We start from the raw sequence: 12,022 nt of genomic DNA, 5'->3' as shown, positions 1-12,022 counted from the left end.
TTTCTCTCTTCTTGCAGACCAAATTGTGATGCGAACAAAATCCGTCAGTTTCTCTTTGGTTCTTCTCTGCTTTCACTACTTGTTCGCAGAAAAGCAAACAGAGCGGCGAAAATGAAATTTCCTCACTGGCTCGCTAGGCCGCGAAAATTGCGAGAGGATATTTTAATAAGCAGGGGGCGAAATTAACAAAAGAAAGAGAGAAAAAGAGAGACGAGAGACGCCCGGCCGCCGGGATATAAAATGTAAATCCACTGGGCAAAGAAATCCAATTAAAAAGAGCTCTGGCAAAGAGCAAAAGCCTCCTCTCACCATTTTTATATTTCATATCAAAACCGGAGAGAGGAAAGCAGAAATGAATGAGAGAGAGAGAGAAAGAAAGAAGAAAAATCCCTACTCGCGTTTAATTTGCAAAGATTTGCATAACAAAGATCATGACGAAAGCTCAGCCTCAAGCTCGCTGTGGAGGCTGTGGAGGAAAAATATAAAAATTCCGCTGCACTTTTTAGCCCTTGCGCAAACAGTAGGAAGAGTGGAGTCGCTCAATTATGTACATATTCGAGCAGCAGGGCGATAATGAGCTTTCGAGTGGGCCAATTACTTAGGGGCTAATTCGGAAAAGAGCAGCAGCTGCTCCTCCTCGGCCGCGGCGAAAAATAATAAATATAAAACGAAAGCGAGAAGGCTTTTAAGGAGGAAGCCGCAGCAGCGAATAAAAGCAGTCTTTGGTGGTTTTACTACCGTTTTTAATTATTAATACAAACTCTTAAATAATCCAGCAGGTATTATGTATCAGAAGAAGCAGCTTAATAACGCACACGACTAAGTTAAGGTATAAAAAGTGGAGCGTATTAAACAATTAATATATAATATTTATCAAAAATGTTAACATGAAAAGGTTAAAATTCTTTTAAATTTATTAAAAATAACAAGAAACGCTCCGGGAAAAAGGTCTGTTGTTTGCTATTCACAAGATAATACAAGAACAACAGGCGAATTTGCATGAGAAAATGACACGCGCTCTGAAAATATACTGTGTGTGATGAGGGAAAAGGAAAGAGTGTCAGGCAGTAAATTTCACGCCCGGATAGGACGAAAATGGCGTTTTTACTCCTTGTAGCCGGTGAGCTCTTCTTTCTCCCGGGCGATTGCCTTCACCAGAATCAGCGTCATCACAAAATTCACCGCCTAAAAACAAAGATGAAACAAAAGATTAGAATAAACAAACACGTGCAATAATTAATAGAATAATTATTGTCTTAAAATAAATATTTTATTAACGTTTTAGTAATAAAACGATCCAATCGGTGATAATTTTTCTTAAAGGCAACTAAATTTAATTAGATTTTGCCTCTTTAAATTACAAATCTGATGGAAAAAATATAAATTATTTTCAAGAGATCAGGATTAAAGTAAAGTGATTTAATAAAAACGGTATTTTCTCAAAAACAAATTACACAAAAACTCAAAGTTTGCTGAATACAATCATCAGCAGAAGAGAAAAATAACTTCAAAAAATTTGTTGATTGGATATTGCAGAATACCAAAATAAGTGATATTTTGCAAATAAATTATACGGATTCAGAATAATTTGGGTGTAAGATATTCTATATACCAAGGTATTTTCAATCTTTGTGTTATCCTCAGGGCTTAACTTTAACGCCTCCCATACACAAGCAGATATCCTTTTCAATATCGGGCACTAGGATCAAATTTCAGCTTCCAAGCCCACGCTGCTGCTTTTTGCAGGCATCAATATCAAAGCGGAGGTTTTCGCGCGTTATTATATGTTGCACTGGAACGACCTATGCGCGCTCCCTCAACTTCGCTCGGTTATTCTCGCAAAAATGATCTAACAAGCTCTGGCAAAAAAGCAGCATGGAGCGCCGGGGCGCCGCGGGCGAATAAATAGACGGGGCGAAGTTTCAAAAGTTGCGCTTTGAAGGGCGGAGGGGACACGCGCGCGCAACCCTTTATTTCGCCGGGATAAAAGATCCCTGTGTCGAATGCAAAAGAACTCCAAATTACGCTGCGAGCCGTCGAAATTTTATTTCCAGGAAAAAAATAATGAAAAAGAGAAGCAGAAAAAGCTTTGGTTTTTCACATAATAAACATGTATTTTGTTCGAAAAGAGAAAGAAAAGAAAAGTGTTGACGAGGGATAGAGAATTGGAAGAGGCAAAAACACGCTGCGTGGAAAAACACTCATGAAGAATAATCACGCGGATGGAAATGAACGCATTAAATATTCAGAAAGGAAGGAGCGCAGCGGCCTCTTTTTGACATCTACACACGCACCTTCTTTTGAAAGCAGACGAGTTCACGCTCTCTCCCGGTGAGAGCGAAATAAAGCTTTCAACCTTGGCTGAATTTTTTTTATCGCCGCGAACGTGTGTTTCAGCAAAGGCAAATGGGAAAGCGAAAAGTTGCTCTATAGGAAAAATGTTGCTCTGAACAAAACAGCTTTTGAAAATACGCCTTGACTTTTCCCTTCATGAATTTTAAACTTATTTGAATGCAAAAAGCTAGAAAAATAACCTCTTATAATGATAATATGTCAATGTAGGGAAAGTCAAGCTGGGAAAATTAAAGATTTACAACATTATTTTGATTTTACCCGCTATAATTGTAATTGAATTGCTTTAATAAAATAAATTATTTTCTTGTCAACAGATTAAAATGATAATTAGAATTAGATTGATTTTTTTCAGAAAAGTGGTAAATCATTAAAATGATTTTGTAAAAAAAAAAAATATCAGCAGAACGTTTTTTTAACAAAATGAATATGTGAATCGCTTTTGTAGTCCAATTTAACAATTTATTCAAGAAATTTTGCTAAAATGTAGTGTGATTGCAAGACAAATCGTTTCGCAAACAATTTCCCTCTTTTATACGCAAAAAATCACTTGGAAAAGCAATGAACGCGAGAAGGAACAAAAAGATTTCAGCGCGGCAGACAAAAGGCGTGTCTGCCGTTTTCTCCTCTCGCGAATTTCCATCGAACGAATTCGCCGCAGAGAACTGCTGGAAATAACTATATTTATCGCTTCGCCATTTGCGTATATGTGCCGAGAGTACTTGTGTAATTCCGGCCTGCTCTCGGATTCTGGGTATATAAATAAGCACACTACAAGACTGTGTATATGCGGGGCGGCGGCGCCGCTGTTTGCTCAATTAAAATGCAAACAGCTTTTGTTATCGCTCAAGTTGATGTTTTTATTAAGAATTCCCTCCTCCCACCCGGCTGCGTTCGTGCAAATTCATTAATTTCGCCGTGAAGATACTCCTCTTCCAACGGGCACAAAGCAAGACTTGGGTGCTTTTGCTTTGATTACAGCCGAGTAACGATTTTATTATCAAGATGCTCGCTGCTTCACGTGCGCCCGCTCCTTCCTATACACCAAGCCGCCGAGACGATTTCGATCTTTGTGGTGTTTTATACGAGTGTGTATATTATTTGGGTGCTCATTAAAATTTATGCCTGCAACGCCAATGCAAATGGAGCGACTTCGATTTTCTAGGAATTGCCACGTCTTATTCGTACCAAAGATCATGCAGGGAGATTCACATTTGCGAAAATAGTTCTTGGAATTAATTCAACAGAAACATAAGAAAAAGATAAGAATTGTCTATGGAAATTGCTTTACAAATAATTTTGATTCTTAGATGTTAGTTAAATAATTTGTACATAATTTAATTCTTTGAAAAAGGAGCTGCCTTCCCCAATTGCTTAAAAAACCTACTTACAAATAAATAAATAAATAAATTAATTTGTAAAAAATATAATTTTATTTTATTATTTATTTAAAAATTATAAATTTTAGAAAATATAGTTCAAACACTTGCAAAATGATTTCACATTGTCGCAATTTACTTGCATTGTTTTAATTTTAAATTTAAAAAGTGCTTTTCAAACATTGAATTTGGATAATAGTGACATCAGTATAAAATTATTGGCATCAAAACTTGCGCTTCTCCCTTCAAGTATCGGAATAAAATATAGGCTCTTGGTTCAAGATTTAAATTTCAAAGTGGAGATAATTTATCTGGTGTGCGGTTGAAAACAAAAAGCGATTATTTCCCGGCGAGCAGCCAGCTCTTACCGATCACCAAATTTATTGGCCTGGCAGCATCAGAGCAAGGGAGTGAGTGAGTTGGGCTTGAATTAATGCGATTTTATTCGAGCGCGCAAAAGTGGGTGCTCGGAGGCGGGCGGGCGGACGCTTTTCACCTGGAAAGTTTTGCAGCCGCCTGCTTTCTTTTTTTGCTTCTGAAAGGATTTGTTTGCTCAAGACTTGAGCAAAGTCTTTTGATTTAAATTTCAGAAAGCTGATCGGGGAAGTAGAAATTTGGGAACTTTCTTGGCTGGGGGCGGCCAAGTAAATGTTAATAAAATTTTATGGAAGTAGTTTGAACTTGATCAAGCTTGTAAAATCCCATATTATATAATCCTCCAGGGCAAACTTTTTCAGATTAAAGAAAATAATTTTTTTTCAAAAGCTCAAAGGGGGTCATATTTTCTTTTTGTTAAATTCAGTTGCAGATTTGAGCGATTGCTAGAAATTTATCAAAGAAATCGAAAGAGCGAATTATAGCTGGTGAAACTTAGAATGATGTAAGGTAAAAATTAGGTATTTTTAGCTGTTTTTCTAATTTAAAAAACGGACTTTTGGAGAACGAATAATTTGTAATTAAAAAACAGTTTGCAATTGTATGATTTTTCACGTGGAAACAACAACAATAATACAACTTCATTGAAATATTGTGATGATATAATTTTTTTCTTCATTTTGGTGGAAAATTATTCCGAAAATTTCAATTGGTTAATTTTACATGAATTACTTGGTGCTAGATTGTTCTAAAAGGATATCTGGAATTGGCTTGCCTGAAACGTTTCCAAAATGATTTTGCTTTTTGCAAAATTAATATGCGAGGAAAATGAGCTGAAAGCACTCAAGCGCGTGTGGGCTGATTTGCGAAAACCGCTCTCGTTGCGCACACTTGAACACGTCAACAAACGCGCATAAATCGGCCCGCGGGATCTTGCGGGAAGCGACTTTCGCTGTTCAATCGGGGCCGCAGGGCGAAATATATACATTTGAGTGAAAAGCGGGCGAGTCCTAATTCAGCAGGTCTCCATCAATCTTGTTATCAGCATCGAATTCCGCCGCACTTCCAATACACCCGCTGGCAGCTTTTATTGAGCGGCCCATAAATTTTCATAATCTCTGGCCTGCGCGCTCTCTCTCTTTCCAAAATTTAATATGATCCCTCGCTGCTCTCGGGGATTAAAGAGGCAGAGAAAAAAACTGATGATTGGCACGGAGCAGGAAAAATGTCCGCCCTGACTGCCGATTTTTTCGCTCTCTCCAATAAGAAAGGATTCAATTACGCAGGCAGGGCCGTGTGGTAATATAAGATGCCTGCGCCCGAGAGCAAGCGGCCTTATTGCTTGTGTGTGTATGGAAAAGCCATTATACATACAAGCAAGCCAACGAAAAAGGGCCGATCCGCAATCTTGGCCGGCAGCAGCTTTTACGACTCGGCTCGGCCCACGTGAGCCAGGGCTCGAAATTTCATTTGGTGTTTTCTCCATCAGGGCCGCAAGCAGGAAAAGGAAAAGAAAACCGGATTTCACTGCTTTATTGAATGACATCGAAAAAAGATTCCAATCGGATAGATATTGAGATATTTTTTTTTTATGTTCCGAAATTGTCAATCAGAAAGATATTAAAAAAAAAAAATTAATTTCATAATGAGACTAGAAAGAAAATAGCCATCAATTTTCAGTCATATTAAATTCGTAAAATGTTCTGGAAAAAAAATTATTGTTTATTTTTAAATTGAAAATTAATTATCAAGGCAAAATGATTAATGAAAGTTAAAGAGGAAAAAAATTGAATTTTCCGATTAAAAGCGCCTAATAAAATAATTCAAAGACAAAAATATTAAAATGCAGATGGAAGGGACAAAAGTATGCTTTAATATTTTTGGCCTTATTTGGTTAAATTGCATCTTGGAAAAGCCCGAAAGAAGTTTAATGTACATATTTTGAATTCAGGGAACGATCAGTTCTCGCTGTAGAAAATTAGACAGATAATAATTTAGTGTGTCTCACCTTGAAGAGGGCAAGGAACATGGAGATACCAGCGAGCCAGGCGGCCTTCTCCTCGATGAAAAAGGTGAACTCCTCGACGCATCCGTAGAAATAGGCATTTCCGGTCACGGTGTCGCGACACTCTGCTGGCAGCGGCTTCTTCAGCGAGATGTAGTCCTGTGCCCCGTCAGCGCCGCAGCATCCGATCTGCAATGATAAATTCACGATTACATTTCGCCCAGAGCTGTCGCGGTTATAAATTCGTCATCACGATGTGAGAAAGTTCCATTTCCTGATTGAAATAAAATGTTATGGCAATTTCTGTTATAAGAAGTTGCACTGTTCGAGTGCAAAACTTAACATCGTAATTAATAATATAAATATTCATATTAAATTATTTAAAAAATGTATAAATAATTTATATTACATATAATTTTATTTGTGTTATTTTTAATTTATGGGAATTAATTTTTTTTATTCAACTATTAAGCTATTGAGTCACAAATCAAAATGATAAAATTCGTAAAATTTAATTTAAAAAAGGTGACAAAATTCTAGTTATACTGCTGTTTTGATCTAAAATTAAATATAAAATAAGCTGAGCACAAAGAGCTGATATTGAATATTAGAAAATAGTAATTAACATAACTAATTTTTCAAGATTTGCTGCCTTTGCAAAAATTTAAATTATTATATAATCTCATAAGCACAATTTAGCTAATGCACAAAACTTATCTTACTTTGAATGGTAACACTGGAGGTGCATTTCATAAAAAATTAAAAGTCGGCAAACCTCATTGCAAAGAACATAATTACATGAAAAATAAAGAACATCAGTTGTTCTTTATTTCAGTTACTGAATCCAACCGACTTCCACTTGAGTTTAGTTTGGATCTAACAAAAATCTAGGTTTTTAAGTACCAGCAGACCGCGGGTCGACTTTTGGTGTCAGGGTTCCTTTTTATATGTACACTCGTACCTCACAATCCTCATCTTGAAAAAAATTACATCTAAACCTCTTTAAATAAAATCATAAATCTTAAGGAAATCGAAGAAACTAAATAAAGGCGGAAGTTTTACTCACTTGACATTGTTTTTGAGTTGTTTCATAAAGTTTAAAATTACAGAGAATGTAGAAAAAAATTATTTAATTCGTTTTAATCAAAGGAAATTTCTCGTTCATATTTCACTAAACAGCATTTAACGTTGGAAACTTCTGGAAATCCCCCTTGAATTCACAGCTCTCGTAACCCTAACTCAAGGTGCGTTTTTCTTTTACAAAAATTTCTCCATCTCGTCGCTTATTTTTTCCTACTTCTTGCAAATGCGACGGCACGTCTCTCGTGTTCCCGGCAAAGCGAAAAAGGCGTCGTGGGACGACTTGAAACTCATTAAGCCGCTCATCACTTTTTCGTTCGCGCACCGCCAACACCGCGTCGGCGGAGGATTCGCTGCCTAGCAGCCCAAATTTATATGCAAATTCTGCCGAGAGAGCAAAACACGACGACGATTTTTTTCTTTCTATTTTCGCACAAAATGAGAAGAGTCTGGTGAGAGGGAAATTTTTCAAAAATATCACGTTGAAGGCAAAGATGGATTAATCATAATTAAAGGGCATTTGTGGGATTAATGGGCGCATTAAAACTTATCCCCATCGAAAGTTAAGGAAGAGTAATTAATATATCTCTTGATGTATAATTAGTGTGGGTCTAATTTGGCGCGTTTCATCTGCAGGTGAAGCCAATTAAAGCGGCAAAGTCGTTTTCCTCCCCGGCCCGATTTCGCGATAATAATAATAATAAGCCAATCAATTGGGTCGGCGCTAACGAAGTTTATTAACGACGCGCACTTTGGCAGAATATTAAAAGGCATTAATTTGATATTATCGTCGTATCGAGAAAGCAATAAACGCCGCGAGCCGAACTCTGCAAAGAATGTATAGTTACTAGAGGCGTCGTAAAGCAGAGACGATATTAAATTTTATTTATACACCAACACACACCCCGTTGCCAATCGTAAATTTTAATTAAGACGTTCTGCAAAGCCAACGCTTTCGGCAGAAGCTCTTTCTTTCTTCCTATCTTTCTCTGCGTAGCACGTGGAGGAGGGCGCTCAAAAAATATTCATTTCCTGCGCCGGGGGCGCTGGAGAAAGAAACACAGCACGTTTCGTAGAAGCCAGAGGTGCAGCACGTGAATATATTTAAATTAATTCGGAAAATCTCAGCGAGGAGGAGGAGGAGGAGGCAGGAAATTAGATTTCGCGGGGCCAAATCCAATTTGATTCGCACCGTCGAGGGGAGCCGGCATTTGCCAGGCAAAATCATTTTGTTTCATTTCACTTCCGGGAAAATTATTATGTGACGAAAGAAATGATGAAAAGAACAAATCGACCCTGTTTCCGATTTGCTCTCGTTTTCAGTTCGACGAGTGTGAAGCATAACATGTTACTTGATATCTATATCAAAGAAAATCAAAGAAAAACCCAAATTTTGAGGTTTATTATTGACACAATGAATTTAATATAATTTTGCAGAAGAATTTCACAATCTAATTTAAGGTGAGCAGGATGTTTGCTTTTTTCTACAAAATAAAAAAACTAGTTAAGAAAAGCCATATCTTTGATAAACTTCAAACGTCAAAAATTTTTGTTCTCTCGCAAGAAGGGATCCTCTTTACTAAATGGTTTACCTTAATTATATAAATCTGACTAATAACATAATTATTGTACATAAAACTCTATGTTATGTTAATTATTTCTCTTCATCAATCAAATTTTGTAAATTTTCCTGCTTCGGAGATAGTGCCATTTTAGTAAATCAGCTGTAACTTTTGATTGGTATGAAAAAAAGTTTTGAAATTTTAAACACAAGTAAGAACATGATGACGAATCGATCAATGTGCCATATGACCAACCTTTCCTGGCTTTCCCATATTTTCCAACCCTATTTGACCCTTGTTGGGAAATTTTTGATTTTCTCAAAAATGGAATATGCAAAAATAATTTCCTTTGAGGAAGTTTGTGCCTATGAGTGACGTCAAATTTTGGCTATCTCAGATTTAATTTTCCGGTTGCATACCTTCAGGGGCAGGCATCTAAATTTTTTGACCCTGATTTCAGGGTACTTAACCCTTTCATAGAAAAACATCGTCAATGCAAAAAACATAGGAAATTTAATCAGCTTTCAGAATATATGCTGTTTTTTGTTGTAGGACCTTTACTTAATGAGATACAAGCTTAATAGCAAACCCTTACTAATTTCGCCATTTTCTGGAAAAGTCGGAAAATTTTTTCATGGAACCTCTTATAATGGCCAAATAAAAGCAATAAATGGGTTGGAATTATTTTGAGGTCATTTTTTCAAATATTGGCAAATTTAGTGGGGAACAAAGTACATGAGGAAATAATATCTTTTCAGATAACATTACTTTATTACTTTGAGAGAAAGATAAAATATTATTTATTGTAACTGTTAATTATTATTGCAATTGATTTCACTTCTTCATAAGCATTGTTAAAAATATTTTCTTAAAAAAAATTGTAAATGCATAAAATATAATTTATTAAAAATTATATTAACAGATAAAAAAATAAAAGTAATATATACTAAATTTGAAATTGCATCAAGTATTTTTATACAAATATAAAACCTCCATGGCAAAACTTTTTGTGTCTGCCTCTGGACTAGCCGCTTGACAGCCTCGGATTTAAAATGTGGGTCTAGCAAAAAGATTTTAGGAGAAAACGCGTGGCAAGCAACATTCGTGTCGGACACGCCGTAAACAACGGCCGAAACAAAAGGCGAGGAGGCGTTTCGATCCGTCACTGTTGGGCTAATTTGAATTGGAAAATCCGAGCACAAACAAAACAAATAATGGGCGCCGCTGCTGCTGGAAAAAGGAAAGAAAGAGAGAGAAAAGTCGCCTTCTTTTCTTCTCCTTGCAATTGATTTCTTTCTGCTTGGTCGCCTCTTTCTTTCTTTCTTTCGTTCGGAGCGACGAGCTGAGTGAAGGCAAAGAGAAAAACGTAACAAAGCGAGTGAGCGAGAGAGGAGGTGCAGCGTCTGCAAATGCGATATGCAAATATGCTGCAGGCGAAGCAATAAGATTTAGATACGCCGGAATTCGCCTGCTCTCTCTCTCTGCTCGGCTGGATGAGATAGAAAGAAGCAGCGAGTTCCATTCTATTCAGCAGAAATAAAGAGAGTTTCTCTCTTTTCAAGCCGGTGACGCGGTAATGACGTGCGAATGCGCGAGTCGATTCGCAGAAATCCCGGATTAGCATTTCGAGAGCGCGGCGATTTTTCAAAGTACTCTCAGCGAGTGAGCAGGTAAATCTATTTTTTACCCGGCCGCTTTTCAAAAGAACCCCCAGCACATAAGCCGCTCACGTGCGAATCGGCTCAGCACAAGCAGAAAGTCTTATCGGTCCGATATTGTTGTCGTCTAGGCGCCAAACTGTATTCACTCTCGTGCAGATTTACTTGCCATGACGCCGCCGATTTTTCTTCGGCGATTTTCAGGGAACAGCTTTGGAAAGGGGGAAATAGATTTTCTTTTCTAAGAAAGAATGAAATCTATTTTGGAGTCCAAGCGTGTCTGAGAAAAAAGCCGAAAAATTGAGATTTATATTTTATTTCCTTTAATTTTTTAATACTGTTTAAGATGGAACTGATATTTTGGTAAAATTTAATAATGTTTTGAAATAAGCACTAATGAAAATATGGAAAATGTATGAAAAACACACAAACACGATTTTTTTTGGTCAAGATAAATTTAAAATTTTAAAATATTTAATTATTTTCTTATTCCCATTGAATAATAAAGGCAATTATCACGCAATTACATCCATTGGTGTTAATTTTGTATTTAATATTCTATTTATATTTTGTACAGCTCTTCAAAGTTCTCATGTTCTACAGAAAGTTTTCTCCATATTAAAACATAAAAAGTCTAGAATTCCCTTCTTTCCCACAATCAGATCAGATGTTATATATACAAATTTGTTCATAATGCAAAATGTAAAACAGAAAACTTAAAAGCGATGATTGCCAGACCATTTTTATGAGGGTTTTTCCTTGGATAATGAATTCCATCCCAAATTGGGATAAAAATTTATAAATTTAATTTTCTTCAAAACTCTAAATAAAATTAAAATATTGATACTAAAATTATAAATTTTTGTAGTATGCAAATTAATAAAAAAGTAAATAAATTAATATTAAATTTTAAAAACTTAATAATTAAATTTATTTTATTTAATCAAAATTAAAAATCATATTGTTGCAGATTCATTTTTATAAAACAAATTGTAAATAACGCTAGCAGAGGAGTGGCTCGATTTTCCATTACAATAAGTCCGAGGGCACGTAGATGCAGCTGGAAATTAGGTTTCTTATCCAGCAGCTGATCCGACGGGCACAGTGCACAGAAGTGCATGCATGACCTGATGCAACAGTCGCGATAAAAAGCGAAGCCGGCAGCATTATTTTCAGTGGGAAACAACAACGAGAGAGACGCAATCCCACTCGGCTCATTTTTATCATCTTGCATATAAAGAGAAGCAAGAAAGAAAGAAAGCAAGCAAGCAAAAGCATGGATGTGCATTTGCGCTCGGCGTGTGCATGCATCCAATTACCTCTCAGCGACACAAAAGCCATTTATTCGTTCGCGGCGGGAGTACAGCGAATAATATAATCCGCGTGTGTTTCACTCTCTCGTGCAAATTTGAATTTACAATGGCTGCAGCGCGTGTGTTTGCCGCGAATAATTCCTCGTTTGCTGGCGACGTTTTCATTTGGATTTATACTCACTCTTCTTCGTGTGTGTCTCTCTCTCTCTTTCGCTGTTTGCAAAACGAGAGATGTGTGTGTTTTGTTTTGTCGGTCGCGGTGATAAAATAATTACTTGCATCCGAGCACTGCTTTTGA

At 36.6% G+C, this 12,022-nt stretch overlaps 1 protein-coding gene across 1 annotated transcript in view; it reads right to left on the bottom strand.

The window, feature by feature from the left end:
• Positions 1 to 727: 727 nt before the first annotated feature.
• LOC132200375 (tetraspanin-2A-like) overlaps positions 728 to 12,022 on the bottom strand; it is a 46,972-nt gene continuing 35,677 nt past the window's right edge. The window contains exons 4-5 of the mRNA XM_059625800.1: positions 6,115 to 6,300; positions 728 to 1,185 (exon numbers count right to left, since the gene is read on the bottom strand). Of these exons, the coding sequence (XP_059481783.1) occupies positions 1,105 to 1,185; positions 6,115 to 6,300 (267 nt within the window). The 3' untranslated portion in view covers positions 728 to 1,104. The remainder of the gene's footprint in view (positions 1,186 to 6,114; positions 6,301 to 12,022) is intronic.

This window comes from Neocloeon triangulifer, unplaced genomic scaffold, assembly GCF_031216515.1.
Source record: "Neocloeon triangulifer isolate White Clay Creek 2 clone unplaced genomic scaffold, ASM3121651v1 ptg000014l, whole genome shotgun sequence".
In the NCBI taxonomy this organism is placed as follows: domain Eukaryota; kingdom Metazoa; phylum Arthropoda; class Insecta; order Ephemeroptera; family Baetidae; genus Neocloeon; species Neocloeon triangulifer.
Note: the sequence above shows the minus strand (reverse complement) of the source record. Positions and strands in the feature narration are given on the sequence as shown.